At 43.4% G+C, this 22,743-nt stretch overlaps 2 protein-coding genes across 2 annotated transcripts; both read right to left on the bottom strand.

The window, feature by feature from the left end:
* Window positions 1-3,087: 3,087 nt before the first annotated feature.
* Window positions 3,088-4,151, bottom strand: TSHB (thyroid stimulating hormone subunit beta). Its single transcript, XM_054648920.2, has 2 exons — window positions 3,990-4,151; window positions 3,088-3,330 (listed from the first exon to the last, which is right to left on the bottom strand). The coding sequence occupies exons 1-2, from the start codon at window positions 4,149-4,151 to the stop codon at window positions 3,088-3,090; spliced, it is 405 nt and encodes a 134-aa protein (XP_054504895.1).
* A 7,930-nt stretch (window positions 4,152-12,081) lies between these two features.
* Window positions 12,082-21,309, bottom strand: LOC129130418 (bile acid receptor-like). Its single transcript, XM_077190681.1, has 10 exons — window positions 21,219-21,309; window positions 19,346-19,702; window positions 17,268-17,408; window positions 15,670-15,809; window positions 15,476-15,583; window positions 15,287-15,386; window positions 14,081-14,209; window positions 13,698-13,817; window positions 12,466-12,579; window positions 12,082-12,311 (listed from the first exon to the last, which is right to left on the bottom strand). Exons 1-10 carry the CDS (start codon window positions 21,307-21,309, stop codon window positions 12,082-12,084), a joined length of 1,530 nt encoding a protein of 509 aa, XP_077046796.1.
* Window positions 21,310-22,743: the final 1,434 nt, after the last annotated feature.

The raw sequence follows: 22,743 nt of genomic DNA, 5'->3' as shown, positions 1-22,743 counted from the left end.
GGGGAGGCCCCGCCCACTGTGGGCGGTGCACGGTCCCCATTGGCTGCTCGCGCTGCGGGCGGGGCGGGGCCACAATCCCAGAATGGTTTGGGCGGGAAGGGACCTTAAAGCTCCTTCCCACTGTCCCAGGCTGCTCCAAGCCCTGTCCAGCCTGGCCTTGGACACTTCCAGGGATCCCGGGGCAGCTGCAGCTGCTCTGGGCACCCTGTGCCAGGGCCTCACCACCCTCACAGGGAACAGTTTTTTCCTACTATCCAATCTAAACCTGTTGTGTGTGTGAAGCCATCCCCCTTGTAGTCTCCCTTCTGGTACTGGAAGGCCTCAATAAGGTCACCCCGAAGTTTCTCTCCTCCAGGCTGGACAATTCAAATTTCCCAGCCTTTCGTCCCAGCAGAGCTGCTCCATCCTGGTACGTCCTGATCATCCTGGTACGTCCTCTGGAATGGTTCCTGCTCCTTCCTGTGCTGGGCGCCCAGGGCTGGAGGCGGCTCTGCAGGTGGGGTCTCACCTGAGCAGGGCAGAGGGGCAGAATCCCCACCTCCAATGCCGCCCACGGCGCTTTACATGCGGGGGAACAGCGGCGGCCCCGGCGGGCACGGGCCGGTACGGGCGGGGCCGCCCCTCAGAGCCCTTGCCACAGCGCCCCCTGGGGGCCGGGGGTGTCGCCGCAGCCCCCGGGGGTACGGAGCTCAGGCCGCTCCCTCCGCCAGGGGTAGGGCGGGTTTCTTCTCCTGCTTCTCCTGCTTCTCCTTCTCCTGCTTTTCCTTCTCCTTCTCCGTGCTCCACATGCGAATGCGCCCGAGTTTGTTCCTCTCCGAGCACCTGCCGCGGGCCGGAGCGCCGGGAGCAGCCGCGGCCCCCCCAGCCCGTTCTGTGCTCTCCCCACCCGGGCTGAGGGACGGACCCTGCGTGAGGATGTTTGGATTGCCTGCAAATCCATGGCTGAGTTATGTGGAAACCGTCTTGGGATAAACGGAAGGTAACAAACACGTCCGGAAGGAATCATCACCTGAACAGGGATTTATCACTGGGCCTGGGGGTCTTAAACTTGAGCATGCCTAACACTGACCTCGGAGGGCATGGAAGCATCTGGTTAAATAGATATGTTAGCACAACGCAAACGTCTCAGTTTGGGTTTTTCTGAAGTGTAAAAAAAGGCACATTAGTTATTTTCTCTCAATGATTTTCCATAGGCATTAACCGTAGAAGCAGACTTGGTTTTTTTGTTTGTACTGAAGACATATCTGTCAGGCCATAAAGGACATTACAATAACTTAGCAGTGCTGCTGATAAATAGGCCAAGTACTCTCTTTTTGTTTTCCTAAGTACAAGTGCTGCTTAATAGTAAACAGAATTATATTTTCCTGTGCTAAATAGTATTTTTAACAATCCAGACATCTTGAGAAAGCTCTGGCTTATCTTAAAGCTGAACACTTTGTTTCTTTGGCATTTGCCAGATACCATAAGGGCAGCTTTGTTCAATAAATACCTATTTCCCAAGTTTTTTTACCACTCCTGTGCTCTTCACCAACTGGAGAGCGGCAGTTCATGTTGCAGCTCTTCCTTGGAGAGCTTGGGAGATCACAGCTCATCTGTGTGATACACAGAAGGGGCTGGGAATACCAGATTCTCACCACCAGAAAGTGTTTGTAATTTAATTGTAACTAACCTCTCCTGCTCCGAAGAGTTTAGAAATAGCCTTGTACAAAATTAGCTATGACTGGGTTGTTTAAACCACGTGTAAGGGATCTGTTTTACAGAAGTAGGGCTGCTCCTGCAGATGCTATGGATTTTCTGTAAATTTCAAACTTGTTTTTGGAATATTTAAATCTTTAAACTTTGCCTGTTAAGGTATTTCTTTATCACCAAATAATGCACATATAATTGGAGTTCATACCTTGTGTAGAATCCGTGACACATACTCAAATTGCCATGGGTTGGTTGAGGTTGGAAGGGACCTCTGGAGCTCATCCAGTCCAAACCCCTTTGCTCCAGGGGGGCACCAGCAGTTTCCCTCGGGCTTTCTCACAGGTTATGCTGCAGATTAAATAAAATGAAGGTGTTTGGAACAGAGAATCAGATTCTAGGAACCGTCATGAAAACTGCAATCCTGAAAGCAGGACTTTTCTAAGAATGTTTAATTTCATATTCGTATCCAGTGAATTCTGGTTCCTTTATTTACTGTTTCAAGCAATGTGTGAATTTAATGTCTGTGATTTCTTGGGAGCTGCAATCTCAGTGGAAAGGAAGCAGCTGTTAGCTTACATTGATTACATGCATTACTTTTCTTTATTCCTGTCTCTGCACCTCTCACCTGTGCATGTGCAGCACACAGGGTGGGCTCAGCTCTCCTTCCACTCCCGGGGGATGGGGGGTGTTCACCTGTGGGGAAAAATGGGATTTTTTGAGATTTTTTGAGCTTTCCATTTGATGGTAGCATGCTCCCCTTGCAGAGAACAGAGCAGCCAGCTTTGAAGCTGCAGTGATTCCTCAGTGCTCACAGAGACAGGTGTAGTTCAAACTCTGTTTCTGCAGGGAAGGGGGGGTTATACCATTCATGTAGAGAAGCATTCCCAATAAACACAGATCTGGACAACAGCACTAATAATACATAGATGGAAAAATACTGCTGCTAATTTGAAGGCTCTAAGTATGTGTCAAAGTATATTTTAAAATAAGTTCAATACCAAGAGTGTGTATGGCCTTTTTTTTAAACTCTGAAATATATAAAGTGAAATAGGTGAACTCTGAAATAAATCAATATCAAATTCTGAAATATGTCAATATAACGAATCTCTGAGCATCTCTTCAGAAAATATCTGGGATTTGTGAGCAAAGGCTGATACATTCACACAGTTCTGTCTCCTCCTTCTCCAAAGTAAATTCATCTGGGTTCTCAATACAACCATACAGCCTTTATCATTCTTTTCTGCCTGTCTCAAAACACCCAATTCATTAAATCAACTAACAATACACCTTCAGAATAAATGTTTGTGCACAGCAGTTTGCAAACCGAATACGAAACAGTTTTATTTCTGTCGAGGTGTGAGCAGAGCAGTACATTTCACCCCCATCCCACTGAAAGCTTTACAGGTTACAGAGCTTCTGTGGCTTGGTGCAGTAGTTTGTCCTGACCCTCTCACGGACACAGTCACTGTAGTCAGTGTTGCACTTGCCACACTTGCAGCTCACAGCCACGGGGTAGGAGTAGTAGGGGATGGTGTGGAGAGGGCAGCCCGGGATCAGCGCTGTCCGGTACAGCATCTCCTTGTATGTGCACACATTCTGGGACAGAGCACTCTTGAGGAGCAGCTTCTTGCCATTGCTGTCCTACAAAGAGAAGAGAAATGTGTTGTTTCACTGAGGCATATGTGTGTCAGAAACGTCCTGTGAGGTGCAGAGGCCAAAACTCACACCTGAGCCCAGCTCTGGTACTACTGAGTTCAGAGCTCTAATAGTGACTGGGGCTCCCTCCCCACGCAGGCACATTCCCCTTGTTTTTCTGGTTTAATTAATCCACATGGCTCAGAGTGTTCCCTGTGCTTTGTGATCTCTTCTGGCTCCCTGCTGCCCAAGCTGGAACTCAAAATGCTGTGTTGAGCAGTGAAGTTGTGAGGAGTGGTGTGGCTGCTGCAGAGCTGTCCCCACAGCCAGCTGGGATAGCAGCAGTGGGAGCAGAAGTTACCTAAGCTATTTACATTAATTAGGAGTGACCCAATATAATCTGCCCCTCACAAACTGCCCCCAGAGGCTCTGCAGTGGCAGCAGCACTCAGATCTCTGTTGTGCCACTGGTGTTATCAGCTCCATAGTTCCACAGGCTTGGCATTTTTCATCCCCACCTTTGCAAAAAGCTAACTTGAAAACATGGTGACAGTGCAGTTTTTCTGCCTGTGATAAACTCTTTTACAATTAAATAATTTGCACACTATTTTGTGGGAGAACAGAGCCTTGGTTTGCAGTGGTGGCTGTTTCAGAAACATCTCATACCCGAGTCATGCAGAATCCAGCACAGATGGTGGTGTTGATGGCCAGGCAATAGGCACATTCCTGCTTCTCCACATGGATTGTGTACTCAGAAGGAGCACACAGTGATGCTGCTTGTCCAAAAATCAGGCCAAAGAGGAGAGACATCACAAAGAAGGGACTCATGCTGGATGGGGAAGAACAAACAAACAGAGCAAAGCACAGGTAAAGTGGGATGTGCCTTCCAGCCGTGTCCTCTGCATGGGACAGGAGCAGCCAGGACAGTCACAGACCTGGGGTAATCTTTACAGTTCTAGCTACAGCCTGACAATTTCTTTCCAATCTCAGTCCCTACTGAAATAATTAAACAGAGAATAAGGGCAAAGAGGCCATTAACAGCATAGAACAAATTCACTTTCCCCCCACTAAAGCACATTACATGGAATTTCTCACTAGTGAGTGATAAAGTCCTGACACAGAACAAATAAGAGGAGCTGAAAGATTTGAAAGTGTGACATGTAAGAGAACATAAGCTCTAGAATTAAGCAGAGATAATAAAATAATCTCACTGCTTTAAAACAATTTTCTAAAGAAAGCATCTTATAAAATGTTAAAGAGACAAAAAGACAAGGCTGTGCGTATCAGGCATAAAACTGGATTTTTCAATTTCCAGTGGCTTAGAGGCATGATGAGATGGGAACACAGCCAAGAACTAAATAATAAATTCAAGCAAATTACAATCAAGAACATCAGCAAAGAGTTCAACTCAATGCATCCTGCTGTATCTGTCTGTTGTGCTGACCTCATTTCTCAGACCTGCAGGTGGATCCTGAGAACAAAGCCTTGATTAGCTCTTAAGACAATTTCAGGAACTACTCTAGAGCCTCTAAATGATAAACTTTAAATGCCAGTGTCTACCAATATCTGGACATCACCCTCTAGTCTCTTCCAGCTGCCAATTTCCCATAGCAAAGCCATCCATTACACAGGCTGGTTTACCCTGGAGCTGCAACACCAATCTGGACAGACCAACCTCTTGTCAGCAGAATTCTTCCCTATTACAGGAACCTGATTCTGCCTTGAGCTGGGAGAGGCAGTGACCCAGCACAAGCTCTGTGTGTGCTTTATACTCTCCAGGCTAATTCCAGGCTGATCTTACTGTTTATATAATTGCATGTGAACTGCTGCTTTCTTATCACAAAGTCATCTATTGAAAATTCATACTGAACCACAAAGCAAATGTGATAGGAACAAATGTGTCCATAATATCCTAACCTGGAAACTGGAGCTGGAAATCTAATTATATTAACAGTCATTCTCTCCTCAGGCTTTTAAACTAACCAGTGCTTTTAAAAAGTTGTTATTATTGATTCATTTAATTGCTCCATAAGACAGCAACACCATGGCAGGAAGGCTGGAATGGATATGGAGCCCTCCAGAATCACAGCTGATGAGTTTTACACCTGTGTTTTGCTAAGGTTTAACAAGGTCTGGTTCACTCTGCTTGCTCCTTGCCAGGCACAGCTGGGACAGGCAGGCTCAGGGTGCCCAGGGGACCTGTGGCTGTCCCAGCCCTGGAAGTGCTCCAGGTTGGAGCAGCTGGGACAGTGAAGGTGTCCCTGCCCATGGCAGGGCGTGGGATGGGATGAGCTTTAAGGCTCCTTCCAACCCAAATCATTCTGGGGTTCTCTAAGTCTGTGCAGTGCCCAGGAAGCAACAAATCTGAAATCAAAGTCACTGCTCTGCAGCCTGCTCAGGCACAGCCTCACTCACCTGCTCAAACAAAGACAGAAATTGGCTGGCCTGGAACTTGCTCAGCAAATATTGAAGTAACAAACAATTCACTGGATATTGATTGATAGGGGAAAAACTTATAAAACCACTCCTCACAGCAGAGTAAGAAACAAAATATTGCATCAATACCAATGAAACAATGTCCCCAGATGGGGGAAAATACATTTGGGGGAGCAAGAGGGAGAAGAGGTCAACAAAGGCACAATTCTGTGTCAGCCCCTCCCTGAGCTCCCTGCCTGCAGCTCTGGGAGCACGTGCCCTTCCAGCCCATCACCTAACTCCCATCTGGAATCTGATCTGATGGATGTCTTATGCAGGTCAGCCACAGTCCTGATTTACATAGCCATAAAAAACATGGAAAACGTGAGTTTGAGGGGGTAAATATGGTTACTTTGGGTCCCAATTGGTGTTCAGCTAATTCCTGCACAATAGTGTCTCCTTTTCCTGGTTTCAGACTGCTGCACACAGGTCTGTGTCCTGAACTAATTTTTCAAGCATTTTTGGATAACATAATAGAGGTTTTGTTCAATTAAGACTAGCCAAATGCTTTCTGTTTTCATGGAGTCTTTAATTCTGGGTTAATTTCTACCATATAATTTTTCTGGAATTAAATATAATTTAATTCTGTTTAAACCTCTTTCTGGCTTAGGGACATCAGCAGAGTATTAATTGTACTCTTTGTAACATCTGTCCACCTCACTTAGCAACAGGAGAGTAACACTCACTTTGCTACTACTCTAGTTTGTTATTAACTCTGTATTTTTCTGATATATCTGGAATACAAAGACTCAGATTCTCTCAGTGTACACCACACAACCCCACACAGATAATGTAAATGTGTACATATTACAATGTATATACACTGTTCACACACACACACACACACTACATACACATATATGGGCTTGGTCTTTTGAAGCTTTAACCACAGAAAAGAATGCTTGTTCTTGGCAAATACAGAGAGTATTTCAAAGGACACAAGCTGAAAAAATTCATAAAACTAAAACCTGGAGAGGACAAAAAATGCTCAAAGTAAGATTTAAATACCAGCATTCTTAAAGCAAAAATATCACATGTGACCCTTGCATGCACAGCTGATTCTTTCCTCTAAAGATTGACAGCTTTAGGCAGTTGGAGCTGCATTTGTGCACCCTGGAGACCACCACAGCCAGGTTCAAAGTGTCTCAACACCCCCTATAAGAACACAGGCAGAGAACAGGTCAGAGTGTGCCTCAGAGTGCCAATTTCTCTGAGCTCAGAAAACTCAATGTAAGGGGGAGGGTGGCAGAGGGAGATTAGGGTTAAAAAAAAAAGGTTTAAGAATTTGCCTTAACAAGATTTAGGGACATCAGTAGCAAATTGTAACAAGGCATGAAAGTCATAATAAAGATGAAAAAGAGTGTGCAACATTAAAAACTATAGCAACAAAATTAGAGGAAAACCAGCAACAATATCTGTTAGAGGTGAGAAAATGCAGAAAACTTGCACGGGAAGCTGAAGAGTAGGAAATAAACTTTGGGAGGCCAGAGGCCAATAATAAAGTCAGGGAACATTACAAGATGAAGACAAGCTGCTGATGCAGAGTAAGTGCAAAGTACTTATGCTTTTGAAAACACAGTGACTGAACAACCACACACAGATCTGCAACAAAAATTATTAAATAAATCATATAAGGAATAAATACTTTAAAATCTACATGATTAGCTAGCTAATGCTCATTACAAGAAGTCTGTAATACTGAGGGAATTTCAAAACATTAAAGAAAGTCCTAATTTAATGGCAATATTTTAAGGAAAAAGTGTTGACCCAGGTAATTCTCCACCAGCCAGGTAAAATAACAGAAAATTGATACAGGATTTGAGCGATAAAGAATTAACGGATGAAAACATAATTACTGATGTTACATAAAATAGGTCATGCCACACAAACCCAATTTCATTGTTTGCAGTGATTACAAATGTAGTTGTTAAGGCAATTGCACAGATGCAATGTCTCTGGTTCCATGGGTGCAGAGCCCCCCTGTCAGGAAGGTTCAGAGCTGTCATCCCAGTGAGGGGACACTGAATGCTGGCACTTGTCAGCCACTGGAGCAGTTGGTTTGGTCTCAGTGGTGCCTTTATTCACTGCCATGTTTTTACCCAGCCTCTCAACACTGGTTAGTGTTCAGATTGTTAGTGTTCCCCAGTGCACTGGGGAAATACCTGACCAGGTATTAAGAATGAAAATTAATTTATCTGCAAGGGCAATAAATGACTCTGAGTGGAGCTTGGGACCAGTGTGAATGCTGCTTATCAGCTCAGCCCCATGCTGATATGGTCACAGCCACTCCTGGCTGCTGCCTTTCCCTTGCTGGCACCATTATCCTGCCCATCAAAAAGCTGATATTCACATGTCTTCAGTCATTTACAGAAACTGTCAAGCTGGTAAAAACCTCCTGGATTGTCCTCATGGCTGTGACCATGGAGCTCCTTCACTACTGACCTCTCTGATGGGAGTGAGATCCCATGAGCTACGGGGAGCAGCCAGACAAAAGACAGGCAGGACAAGGAAGTCCAGTGTCACAATGTGTGAGTGCCTGAGGCTTCTTCCATACAGTTTCCTAAAATCCATCATCCCCACTCTGGTGCTCATGGATCTGTTGCTTTGGTTGCCCTCCTGCTGACCTGCAGAGCCTCAGTGATAGAAATTTTTAATGTGCTTTTATAGCCCAGCTTTGCAGCCCTGTTCTGGAACAGCCAGTTACACTGTTAATTATTTATCTTTAACCTTTCTGTTAACCAAACCAATCCATTCCCTGACATCAGTGATTTTACTCTTTCATTAAGTGAATGATGGTGTGCTGATGTTCTACAGGAAGTGCTTCAACTGATATCTGTAAATAGAATTTAGTAATTATAAAATCCTTGGGTTCATTCCCCAAGAGTCTCTGTAATGGGCTACAGAAATTCAGTGCATACCAGAAGCTCATATGTAATTTAATAGGATTCTCTGTCACTGTCCAGTGCCAAAAACAAAAGGAGGAATAATGAGAAGTCATCAGACATTATTCCTACTCACTCTGCCCCTGGTAGTGGTGCAACACAAAGAAAATGTTGTGATCTCATGAGCAGGTTACTTACAGAGCAGAACCACTCTTATTTCCATGAAATATGCAGCTGTAGATAATAAAAGTAAAAACATGTCCACACTTGCAAACAAACAAACCAGCAGCTCTGCTGCTGAAAAACAGACAAAACCAATCAGATTCTGAAAGATGAGTATTCTGGTAGAGGAATTATTTCCAAGTCCATCCAGTTGCAGCCCTCCACTGATAAAAGGAAATAAGATCCTGATATGCTACCATAGAAACAAGTGGTTTTGCCAGGTTTTGAATTTAAACAGACTGTGGCTGCTGAATTTTCAAAGCTAGTCTGCCTATTGCCAGTCTCTGTAACAGCCCAAAACACAGCTCTCATCTCTCAAATTTATAGATTCACAGTCTGCTCTTCTTTTTCTTTCCTAGGATTAACTGCAGCATTTCCTATCAACCCCAGAGTAAAACAGCAAATCTCTTTGTTGCATATCATATGCCAGCAATCTCCATTTATGGTCTGAAAATACTTCATAATCCTATTTGCTGTTTGGCTCAGACCATAGAGCCCTTTGGATTTGGTTTCATTTCTTTGGAAAGTGCGAGATGTTTCTGTTAGTCTGACATACACAATCACTGTGCTGAGGGCAAAGCTAAACAAAAGAACAAACAACAAATTAGTACCAAAGACAATCCAGAGCAGTCCTGTAGTATTGTCAAGGACGAACAGTACCAACCCAGCATCAAAATAATGCTAAAGGTAAAACTCTGCCCCAGGTGGGACAGAATAGAAGAGGTAAATGCTCAGTATTTGTCTTTTCTGAACTGGATTTTCAATTCAACTTTATATTTAAGAAAAATAAGATGGTTACTAAAAATGCTACTAAAATGTAATATTGCATATACTTATAAAAACAAAGATCAAACGCACTTGCATTATATTCTATAAATACTTTTAGTATAAATTGCTTAAAATATTGAAAATCAGGTTCTGAAAAGTAAATTTCCTCGGTGGAACCTGACTGTAAGTGTGCAAAACTTAAGTGATGTTTTTTCCTCTTGTAATCTTCAAAAGTTCTCCTCTAAGTGATTCAGCTGCAAACAGGAAACAGAGAATTATTATTCCCCTTTGCCTTCTTATTTAGCCTTGAAATAGTCACTAAATAATACTTGAGGTACTGATTGTGAACAAATTAAGAAGCCCTAAGAATTCAGATAAGCAGAGTTGATGCATAGCTGACTTCTTCATCGGCTTCAGAGCAAAGTTTTACTTCCTGTGAAATCATATCTGAACTATGAAGAGATTTTGATCAACATATTTAAAAAAAACTAACAGTGAAACTGTATTTAACATTTACAGCTACTAAACTGTTAGATTGCTCATGAATATTAAAACTCGACAATAGTAAAAAATGTCAAAGAATGTGCAAGGTAAATTTTATTTTAGTTTTACCTGAGTCAGTGATTTTGCCACAGTACAGGGACTGAATGGCAAATTAAAATCATCACCTGGGCATTTGTTAAAACTCTGCACAAACTTAAGAGTTAGTTTCCTAGGGGTAGATTTGTAAAGGGTTATAAAATCCAGAAGAAAAAAAACAATTACAGCTAATGTGAAAATACGATTTTTAATTAATAAATCAACTACCTGCAATTTTTGAAATTACCAATATTGGTAATGACTTTGGAACTCTCTTGCTTCATACTTCACAGTGGCTTTTCAAACCACTGGTGTTTTGTAGTTTGCTTTATAGGCTAAGGCCAGAGTGGAAGGTTTTGATGGGGAGAATTCATCAGCTGCTGCCTATCTGAGCACAGGTGCATGATAAAGGATTCACGAAGCAAAATGATTTCTTTAAAGTCCAGTAGTTGATATTTATTTTTTTCTTTACTCCCATGGGTAGTTTTAAACACCACATCTGTCTATGTTTTAGTATGAAAATGCCATTTTACAAGGTTTTCAAGTCATAAAAAAATAGGATAAATAGTGTAACTCATCTCCTGTCAGAATATCACGTTTGAATCTAAACATATTCTGTAAGGACCCTCGACATGAAACAATAATTTGTTTAATTCATATAACTCAGTGTGGTGACAGAACATTTCCACTGCACATTTGGTCTGGTGTAAGCAGGACTTCAAAGCCAGTGCAAGCATCCAAGTGGGGCACTGCTCACTGCTGGATCACCCACATCAAACGTGGATTTATCATCGGTGATGTGCAGCTACTACACAGAGCAGATGATTGGGAAGATGATTTCCCTCAGTCTTCATAGAGAATAACAGCAGAAGTCTTTGAAATTGAAGTCAAAGATGTTCCTTCCAGCACCAGTCTTGGCAGTCTGCAGAGAAATGACTTCAGCAAATTTCACACACAGACAGAACCATGGAATGGGTTGGTTTGGAAGGGACCTTGAAGCTCATCCAGTGCCACCCCTGCCATGGGCAGGGACACTTTCCATCATCCCAGCTCGCTCCAAGTCTGGTCCAACCTGGCCTTGAACACTTCCCAGGACAGGTCGGGATGTGTGTGCTCGGGCCAGGACTCTGCCCAAGGGCTCCCAGCAGTGTCCCCATGTCCCTGTTGGTGTCCCCCACCCACTGCAGCCAGGCCGGGGGCAGCTGGTGACACCAGTGACCTGACAGAGCCCCACAGCCCGAGGGCTCAATGGGCTTTGGATCCAGGCCCTGCCCAGTGCTCAGGGACAGCCACATGAGCCGTTTGAACGGGTTTTTCTTGGTGGGCTTGGAGAAAAGCGGTGACACCAACACTTGATATTGGCACTGACATTGCCACCAGTACCAATACCAACACTAGCACCAACACTGGTACTGACACCAACACTGACACCAGTGTGACAGCTAGCACTGGCACTGGCACCAACATCAACACCAGCACTGACACTGGCACTGAGCACTGCATCCAAACTGATACCGGCACCAGCACCAGCACCGGTACCGACATCAACACTTGTACCGACAGCGACATCGCTGCCACCACCTACACCAGCAGTGACATTGCACCGACACCGACACCAGCACTGACACCGGCACTGAGCGTGGCACCCAAACCGATGCCAGCACCGGCACTGGTACCAACACTTCTACCAACAGCGACATCGCCGCCCACATCGACACCGGCAGCGACACCGGCGCCTCACGGCGGCCGCTGAGGGAGGGCGAAAAGGGCGGGAAACGCCGGCGCGCAGCCCAGGCGGGAAGGGGCGCGCGGGCCGGCGGCGTTGGCGCCGCCTAGTGGAGGTCCCAGAGGTCGCGCAGCGGCGCGGCCAGGCGCGGGTCCCGCGCGCGCAGCGCCCCCGCGTGGGCGTGGCGAAGCGAGCGCAGCTCCGTGAGGCGCCCCAGTAGCCGCGCGAAGCGCTGCGGGTCCCGCGGGTGCTGCAGCTTCGAGTGCTTGTACAGGATCCCCAGCAGCGGCTCCTGCAGCTCCTCCACATGGCGCTTGTCCCTCAGCAGCGGGCGGTCTGCGGGAGAGCGGCGGCACGGAGAGAGCGATGAGCGGGATGCTCCGGGCGCCGCCGCCCCTCAGGGTCCGGTCGGCGCCGCCGCCCCTGACGGGACGAATGGGAGCTCCCCAGGGGCGAGTGACAGCTCGTTGTTGTCACCTTCCCAGCTTACCTGAAAAGAACACTGTTGTTGCTACGAGCAGAGCGTACTCGGTCTCGGTCACTTTGAGTTCCCCCATGGTTCTGTAGAAGTAGAATAGGGCGGTGATGAACTCCTCAGTTATGCCTTGAAAATGGATAAAAAACATTTTTTGCTTAAAAAAACCAAGCCAAACCAAAACCAAAACCAAACAAACAAAAAAACCCCAACAAAAACAAGCAAACAAAAAAACCCAGCAAAGGTGCAGAATAATGAGGATGTTATTTCAGTGCAGAAACAGTTACAAATCATTGCCTGAAGGGTGTGAGGATCCATCTGGATCGCTGTGTCCGGCTCTGGGCTCCCCAGGACAAGGGACATGGAGCTCCTGGAGCAGACCCTGCTGAGGCTGTGGAGCTCATGAAGGGACTGGGGCATCTTACGAGGAAATGGTGAATGTTGGACTCTGTGATCTTAGAGGTCTTTTCCAAGCTAAGTGATTCCATGATTCTGTGAAAGGCTGAGGGAGCTGGGGCTGCTCAGCCTCGAGAGGAGCCCCAGCTGAGAGGGGCCCTCATTCCTGGGTGTCCCTGTCTGCAGGGAGAGCAGGGACCAGCAATGGCACCAGAGGAACGGGCAGGAACTGATGCTGAGGAAGCTCCACCTGAACATGAGGAAAAACTTCTTTCCTGTGAGGGAGCAGATTGCCCAGAGAGAGTGTGGAGTCTCCCTGAGGGAGCAGATTGCCCAGAGAGAGTGTGGAGTCTCCCTGACTGGAGATATCCCAGACCCATCTGGAGATGAGCTGGTGCCATGTGCTCTGGGATGACCCTGCTGGAGCAGGGAGCTGGCACCAGGTGACTGTGATCCCTTCTAACCTCATCTGTTCCATGATTCTGTGAACAGCTTGGGGCTGTTTGCATGAAATAGTTAACTAACTTTGTGAAAACAATGTTAATTGCTAAAATAATAACAAAAGTTTTATGGTAGTGTATATTTTCTTGAATGTGTATATTACCCAAGGAGTATAAGCAAGCATAGACACCTCTCCCTGCCATGAGGATGTAATGCCAGTGTGTAATACCTGAGGAGGTAATGCCAGAGCAGCTCAAGGGAGGGGGAGAGGAGAAGGAAAGAGAGAAGAGAGGAAGAAGAGAGGCAAGGAGATGGAACAGTGGCCATAGGGACAGTGACGCTCAGTGTAAGAAAAGTAGGGCCAGTAAAGCAAAAAATTCACAATGTTTATATTCTGAGACCTCCATTACCTGTGGTAGTAGTAGAAGTTGGCCTCTCTTTATTATGACACATTTCCATGGAATAAATATTGTTTTTATCAAGGTTTTGAACATGACAACACGTCCCGTGATCAGAAAGTCTGACATGACCTGGAACAAGGCAGATGACAGTTCCCAGTCAAGCTTAAAGTGATCTTAAATATTTGTCTGTATCATTGCTGAAAATGTGTGAATTTTTCCCAGACCCACAGAGGTATAAAATCCTTTTTGGCATCTGGATCCAAGTTCTTTGGTTGCTTTTTTATTGGTCAAGGTCTCTTGTGTTAAATTTGACACAATGTATAATAGGTAATTAATATAGCTGGTATCATCCACTCACCCACAATGATGCAAGTCAAGTATTTCAGACCTACTTTCACTGGTTGATGGCTGGCACTCACTCATTCTTTGGTTGTAAATTTGAGCTGATCTCAAGAACATTGCCTCCACTGTGGACCCTTTCAGCAGAGCAATCTGGTCCTCACTGGCTAAACTCTCAAACCCTGCAGAGAAAGGTGCATGTTCAGGAGCAGGGAAGGCTGGGGCTGCCTTTAAGCCCTCAACATGATGTGAAAAAAATGATTTTTTAAAAGTAAATATCTTTATTAGAAAGGAGGAACCATAGTTAAATGATGCATGTGCCAAAGACTTGGGATCTTTCTTGCTAGTCTGCAGGTTAGACAATTAAAAAGGGGAAAAAAAAAAAAGAGTGGAAGTTTTCAGTGTTAAAAGATTGACAGGAAGATACAAGTAAAAAATCTGGGACTAAGCAAGGGTTATCAAAACATTCTTCTAATGTCTGATATAGGCCTAACACCTGGTAAATTTGCTGCATTGTTTAGTGACTGTGGATACTCCATCAATTGTTACATTATTTTCTTTTTAGAAATTGTGTTCATCTTTTGACAAGCTCATTGTCTGTACTTGTAATTCAAGAGCAAAGGAACTTCGGTGATTTTTTTTTTCTTAAACCTGATCAAAGCAGGATATGTAACACAAGCAAACAGACAGCTCACCCCTTCCTTCAGTTCTGCCCCACAGATGCTGAATGACATCAAATTCCTGCTTTAGATATGGTGATTGACCTTTGTCAGTGAGTTTTACAAAGAAAAGTTATCACCCTCCCTGTCAAATGTTACTTTGTCAACTTTACACTGAAATGGAGTGAATTTAATTGCATGTTTCCTTGTTCTTTATGAAAGGAAAATATGAATAAGAACACCTGGTTAGTCCCTTCTGTGCTGCCTTTTCCTTTGAAGGAACATCTGTTTTTTTCCTTTGGTGATTATGATAAATTGTAGACTCAACTGGATTTCAGAGAATGTGGTGAGATAGTAATTCCCTCGAGGTGGTATTTTGAGGTCCACATGCTTCCAGAAAACGTCTCTACTCCATGTCAGAAATGGAGAAGAAATCTAATCATAGCAAAGTTTTGAACTGAAAGCTTCTAGGTTGTCCTAATGACACATTAGAAGTACAAATAATCAGTTTAAAGCCTTTTCTTGATGCCTTATTTTTCTCTGGTTCATGCCATCAGTTTGATTTGGTTCCTCTAATGTTCCCCAAAGGAAGGAACTCACCTGGGAGTCTTTTTGTGAAATCCACCAACACCTGCACATGCACAACAGCTGTCTCAGACAGGTGGAGGAAACTTTCCTCAGGGCTTGCAGTTTCCTGGAGCTGCAAAAAGAGCATTTGCACATTGGATATAGCCAAAATACACAGCAGCAGTGACTCAGCAATGCAGGCTGGGGATGCTGGATACCTACAAACTTCTTGGCTTCCTCAAGAGGAATTGTGTATTTTTGGTGTGCTGCTACAATGTGGTCAAGAAGCTGATGTTCTCCTGGAGTAAGTTCCATCTTTTCTGAAATCTGCTAAAAAAATAAACCAATCGAGTCACAACACCTTGGAGGAAGAATAAGTGATAAAAAGAGATATTTTAAATAGAAAAATATCCCACTTTTCCAGATCTTGTTGTAGATGATACTTGCTTACTATTCAGTCCCTCATCTTCCAGCTTTATGTTGCAAAGGAAACTGCTCTTCTGCTTGAAATTCTTCCTGAGTCGCTTTGACTTGCACTGGACTTCAGTCAGCAAACCTGTGAGGTGTGAAGTGGCCATCAGGGCTTGCATTTTCAATTCATGACAGTCTGAGGTCATCACTTTTATTAGAGGTAACTCCAGTTTGCAGCACAGAAGCTGTCACCTATAATGAACTGTGTTTCCCAGAGAATGTGGCTGTGTCACTTATCAGGTGAGCTGATGTTCAGTGGCCACCAAAGGCCTGAGGGTCTGCAGGCATCTTTGTCCTTGTGGCTCTGTGACACACAAGCACCAGAATTTTTTACCAAAGCCCATCATGCCATTTTTATTTAATTTTTTCCCTCAAACCCTAAAGCTCCTCTGATCTGCTCATTGCTGTCCAGATAAGACTGGGGATATTGAGCTTATCTTGCTCGTAGTTCCTTTTTTTTCTTGTACTCTCTTTGAACAACAGTTCTCTTAAGGTGAGGCTTCTGCACACCAAGCTGCTACAGGTTCCACCATCCACAAAATTAATTTTCACAGAATCACCAGGTTGGAAGAGACCTTCCAGATCATTGAGTCCAATCCGTTCCCTAACACCCAACTAAACCCTGGCACCCAGTGCCACATCCAGTCTGTTTTAAACACCCCAGGGATGGTGACTCCACCTCCTCCCTGGGCAGCCATTCCAGAACTTTATCACTCTTTGCATGAAAAACTTTTTCCTAATATCCAACCTGTCACAGACACATTTTATGAAAAATCCTTTTGTTAGAATTTTTTCTCCTGAGAAGCTGAGAGGCCTCAGGAACAAAATGTAACCAATGGTTATCTGCTGCTGTGGAATGCAACAGGTGGATCTTTGATTGGTCTCATGTGGTTGTTTTTAATTAATGACCAATCACAGTCCAGCTGTCTCAGACTCTCTGGACAGTCACAAGATTTTATTATCATTCCATTCCTTTCCTTTCAAGCCTTCTGATGAAATCCTTTATTCTTTTAGTATGGTTTTAATATATCATTTTCATATAGTATAGTATAGTATAATAGAATATAGTATAGTATAATAGAATATAGTATAGTATAACAGAATATAGTATAGTATAATAGAATATAGTATAGTATAATAGAATATAGTATATATCATAATATAATATATATCATAATATAATGAATCAGTCTTCTGAAACATGGAGTCAAGATTCTCATCTCTTCCCTTGTCCTGGGACCCCTGCAAACACCAGAACACCAACCTATATTTCCCTTGGTGCAGCTTGAGGCTGTGTGCTCTGGTTCTGTCAGTTCCTGGAGAAAGAGCCCAGCCCCACCTGAGCACAGCCACCTTTCAGAGCTGTAGAGAGTGATAAAGTCACCCCTGAGTCTCCTTTTCTTCAGTCTAAACAACCCCAGCTTTTTCTACATTTCCCTACAGCCAAACAAAGCTCAGACCAATATCATCAGGAAGAGACTGACTTTGGAGAAGGTTTTATCTGCGGTGATGAGTACAAAATCCAGCAGGAAGGAGCACTCACACTCTGCCAGCATTCCCACAGCTCTGCACTTCTTGAGGCGGCACTCCTGGCACTTCCTCCTCATGTACATGTCCATCTCGCAGTGCCCGCCGCTCTTGCAGCGGTACACCGCCTTCTTGGTGATGCTGCGCCGGAAGAAGCCTGGCAACGGGCACCAGATGTGAGAAACACGTTTACTTTCTTGGGAAAATGTAAAAAAGATTAACAAAGGACATTAGGAGACAAGGCCAGTGCATAGGCCAGGTGCATCTTGGCACTCAGTTAAGACAACACTGTTACTTCTGGGGATACCCCTTAAACACCTTTTCCATTGCATCAGCCTGTTGCATATTTATAGACTCTTATGTATATCTATAAACTAGTTTCCATTTTTCAGGGACTAGTTTACATGGTTTCTCTTTGGGTCTGCTTTTTTAGAGTATGTGTGGTTTTTGGCTGTGGTTTTGGCTCTTTATCACGTCCAGTTTGGGCCTTGGTCCACGCTGTCTTCAGGTGGTGAGTGCTGATAGTTGGCAGATCTGTACAGGTGTCTTTATGTTCATTGGATGGTATCTTATTCAAGTAGGCATTTTTACACAAATATATAGCTATTATAATATATATAGTATAAGCTGTGTAATATATATAGCATAAGCTATTATGATATAGCTTATTTTAGCTATATAATATATATAGCATAAACTATTATAATATAGTTTATTATAGCTTATATGTATGTAATATTATAGCTTATATGTATGTAATATATATAGCATAAGCTATTATGATATAGCTTATTTTAGCTATATAATATATATAGTATAAACTATTATAATATAGTTTATTATAGCTTATATGTATGTAATATTGTAGCTTATATGTATGTAATATATATAGCATAAGCTATTATAATATAGCTTATTAGCTAATAATATATATAGTATAAGCTCATATTATATTAGCTATATATACTATATAGCTATATATATTATATATAGCTATATATACTATATATATTATATCGCTTATATTAGCTATATATACTATATAGCTATATATACTATATATATTATATAGCTTATATTAGCTATATAATATATATAGTATAAGCTTATATTATATTATAGCTTATATTAGCTATTTCACTACTATGTCTAAGCTTAATTAACAGCAGAAATAAAAACTTCATAGCAAAGTTACTTTAACATCACACATATAAAATCCATTGTAATATTTGTGAAAAGCCAATTTTATAATATGTATCTATAACAAGGTGATGGCTGGAGCAATCAAAGGAGCTTTATCTCATAAGGATTTAAAAGTGTCCTCCGGGTTGGAATGGTTGGGTTTTTTAAATGGAAAAGTTAGCTTGATTTTAATTCTGCTTTTTAAAAACATAGTTATGTCTGGTTCTTTCTGACTGATATTAATTGACATTTTCCATACACGGAATCATAGAATATGCTGATTTGGAAGGGACCCACAAAGATCACCAAGTCCATCCCCTGGCCCTGCACAGACACCCCAAACCCCACCCTGTGCATCACTGAGAGCAGAGTTCAAACTCTCTGCAGCTCTGGCAGCCTCGGGGCTGTGCCCATTCCCTGGGCAGTGCCAGCACCCTCTGGGGGAAGAAACTTCCCTGAGATCCAACCTAAACTCCCCTGACACAGCTCCAGCCCTTCTCTCAAGTCCTGTGCCTTGGGAGGAGCAGAGATCAGAGCTGCCCCTCATGACACAGCTCCCATACCTGCAAGCTAAAATATGATTAGCAAGTAATTACTACTTGCTTTTATTCAGTTATAATAATAAGTGAAATTAATAACAGTGAAACAAATCTCTAAGAAATGTTCATAAGAAAACCAGCACCTGCTTACGCTAACACTACTCTAACGAGTCATCAATGCAAACGTGAGATGCCTAAAGTGGTCGTATTAAACACAGACTGTAAAAATATTTCCTCAAAGAATGTTATAAAAACGTGAATTTGGAGTGAGTTTGTTAGATAGGGGGTTCATAAGATAAATGAAAAGCCGCTGTGGTAGCACCAGCTCAAATCTCCGTGGAAGGTGGCAGCGAGGCCCCGTGTCCCCGCTCACCTTTGCAGCCCTCGCAGGTCAGCGCGTTGTAGTGATAGCCCGAGGCTTTGTCCCCGCACACCACGCACAGCTCCTCCTGCCCCTTCAGCCTCACCGCCTGGTTCAGCCGGGGCCTCTTGAGCCCCTGGAACCCCCCGTCCTCCCCGTGGGGAGCCGGGAAGGGGCCCTTGCTGAGCTCGCAGCTGCTGCCCACGCAGGGCCCGTCGCCGTACGGGGGCTCCAGGCTGTAGGAGCCGTACGGGGCCGGGCCGGGCTGGGGCTGCAGCGCTGGCACCGGCACTGCCGAGTACTGGCAGTACGGGGCAGCCTGGAAATCCGCCTCCTGCAGCTGGTAGTTGATGTGCTCCGGTAGAACATCTGTTCCGAGGGAAACGGAAAGTGCAGTGAAAACCTGGAGAATATCTCAACATCAGCTGCTCCAAAGTTTGAAAATGTGTAGCTATGATATTTTCTGAAAAATCCTTTCCTTAGGATTTTTCCTCCTGAGAAGCTGAGAGGCCTCAGGAACAAAATGCAAACAATGATTATCTGCTGCTGTGGAATGCAACAGGTGCATCTGGGATTGGTCTCATGTGGTTGTTTCTAATTAATGACCAATCACAGTCAGCTGGCTCTGACTCTGAGCCACAAGCCTTTGTTATTCATTCTTTCTTTTTCTATTCTTAGCCAGCCTTCTGATGAAATCCTTTCTTCTATTCTTTTAGTATAGTTTTAATATAATATATATCATAAAATAATAAATCAAGCCTTCTGAAACATGGAGTCAGATCCTCATCTCTTCCCTCATCCTAAGACCCCTGCGAACACCGTCAAAAAATGTTTTATAGATTTAGTAGCATAAATATTAGAGGAACACGTTTTTAGAGGGGCAATCTGACACATTCTATTTAAACTTAAACCTGTAATGCTCTTAAGTGAAATCTGAAATGTAGCAAAAATGGCTCAGTAACAGTTTGGGCAATATCATGTGGATTAGTGTTAGTAGATAATTGAATATCACTTGCCAACTGATGGCACAGTTGCCTTCAGATCTTACACTTAAGGTTTGTTCTTATTAGTTGTCCACACTATAGTCAAATACGTTCCACAAATGAATTTCTTAATGAATAAAGTGTTTGTTACTGATACATATCTCAGGCATCATTTTGAAAATGTTGCACAAGGGTCTGAGAAAAATTGTGTAGAAATCAGAGAGTACTAAAAATAACTGTGACAGGGGTCTTAAAGTTCAACTTCAGAGGAGTCAGAGACTTTTACATGTGTCTTTACAGTTATGGGATTTAGTTTGGTAAAATGTAGGTACAGAAGTACAAAGATAGTTTCTTCCTGCCTTTTTGTCTGTTGAGTTTTAATTTTATCCAGGCTCCCTTAAATACACACAGCTATACCAAAGAAAGCCTGTGCAACATGCATCATGTTTCATTCTTCCTTTGGGATTATTAAAATCTCTATAAAAACAAATTGGGAAGATTTTTTAAAACAGATTTTTTTTTTCCTTTTAGTGGGCTTTGAGTCCTGCCTTTAGTCTTCCAAAATCAAATTAGTTATTGCAATTATAGTTCCATAAGATATAGAAGAGGCATTATCTATTGATAATGTATCTGGAATACTGTAATAAAACCTGTGTCTTCTCCATGCAGGTCCAAGGGAGACAGAACTGGGGATGTTTCTATGGAAAGCTCAGTCAGAATAATCCCATTGTGCTCAAAAATCTGTATGAGCACACAGTAATAGATTTCCATACACTTTCAGTAGGAGATTGGTAAGGGCTTTGAAGTGTATTAAAGATAAATTAAAATGAATTAAACAAAAAATAATTCCCCCAGGAGTTCATTTTTCTGCATTTCCAGAGTACAAAACTTGCTTCACTCACCGTAGTACTGGATGGGCTCGGGCAGGCCGTACCCGTCAGGGACAGTGACAAAGGTGTTGGCCATGCTCTGCTCCCAGCTGCACTGCTTCATCCACTCTGCTGGGAGAGCAGCCTTGAAACAGCAACCTGGGGAAAGGGGAAAGGAAGAGAAACATCCCATGGGAAAGAATTGCTGGGTGGTTAGACACAGAGTCAGAAAACTCCAGAATATGGCAGAGTTTTCAGATCATAAGAAAATCAGATGTCTCTGTGAAGTCACATAACACCCTCAACGAGACTACAAAATGTTTGAGTGTTCTGATATTACAAACTCAGGGTAAAATTCTTTCCTAAGTTTCCAAGTTATAGTTAGAAATGTTTTGCTCTGAGTTTTACACAAAACCATGTGGGGGAATTGGACTGGTAAATTCTCTAATTCAGAGAAGGTTAAAAGGAGCTTCACTGGATAGAATAAACTTGCTTTGGGCATGAATTGGAGCATTTGCTCTGGTGTATATGTGGGGCTGTCCTGTTTGTGCACAAAGATGGGCTTTTAATGAGTTTAATTAATTCATGTTTTATCAGAGGTGAAGTAAGGGAAATAGCATGGAAAGACCAGCATGGAATGTCTGTTCTTCATCATGTATGTACTCAGTTATGCAGTAAAACTCAACTTTGCCTTGCTTAAGCACTGCCTTAACTACACTTCCTGTGTTCCTTTAACAGTGTAAAGCTTTCAGTGAAGACCAAAATATTGATTTCTATAGGATGTGCTGCCTCTAAAGAGCTTTCCACTGTCCCTTGGTAGTTGAAGGAGCCTGGGCTCCTGGATGGATTCACTGACATTCCCCATAACAAAGTGCACTGAGAGCTCACAGTGACATGGTGAGAAGAGCTGCTGTGCTTGGAGTTCAACACTTACCTCATTTTTCAGTAATTTGACTTATAAATTCAAATTTAGAAGAGTTCTGAAAATGCGTGCTCTAAAAACTCTTAGAAGAGTTTTAGGGGAAAAAGAAAAGCCTCTGTATGGACAGTGGCATGAGCTGAGTTTGAGTTTATACATCTACAGCAAACCTCTGGTGTTGGTTAGAATTGAGAGCTGACAGAGCAGCCATTAGAGGAGGAAGTAGGAATGTTTTCCTTGCCCCCTTGTCCCTCTGCATGAGTGGGAAGTGGGAACAGTTAAACCTTTCCTGAGCCTGATGCCCACTGAGCAAGGGCTGTAAGACAAAATTCGCCCAGGAACCACTCACAAGCTTTCCCTGAGCAGACAGGAAGGATAAAAAAGCTGAAAAAGGCATGGAAGGATTTGGAAAATACAGAAAATCCAACTCCTTCAACGGGATTCTCTGCAGAATTTACAGCAAGCTGGGTTTAGAGACCCTCCCTGAGGGAAGGGGTTTGTGCTACACCTGTACCTTGCTGGGCTGAGACAATGAATGAAGCACCCCAGGGAATCTGAAGTCCTGACTGGTAAAACACACACATCCCTTCCCCCAGACTGCTTGGGGCTGACCACTTTCACTTTGTGTTGTCAGCAGAA

This window comes from Agelaius phoeniceus, chromosome 25 (assembly GCF_051311805.1).
Source record: "Agelaius phoeniceus isolate bAgePho1 chromosome 25, bAgePho1.hap1, whole genome shotgun sequence".
Lineage (NCBI taxonomy): Eukaryota > Metazoa > Chordata > Aves > Passeriformes > Icteridae > Agelaius > Agelaius phoeniceus.
The sequence above is the reverse complement of the archived record's forward strand: the minus strand, read 5'-3'. Positions and strand labels throughout refer to the sequence as shown.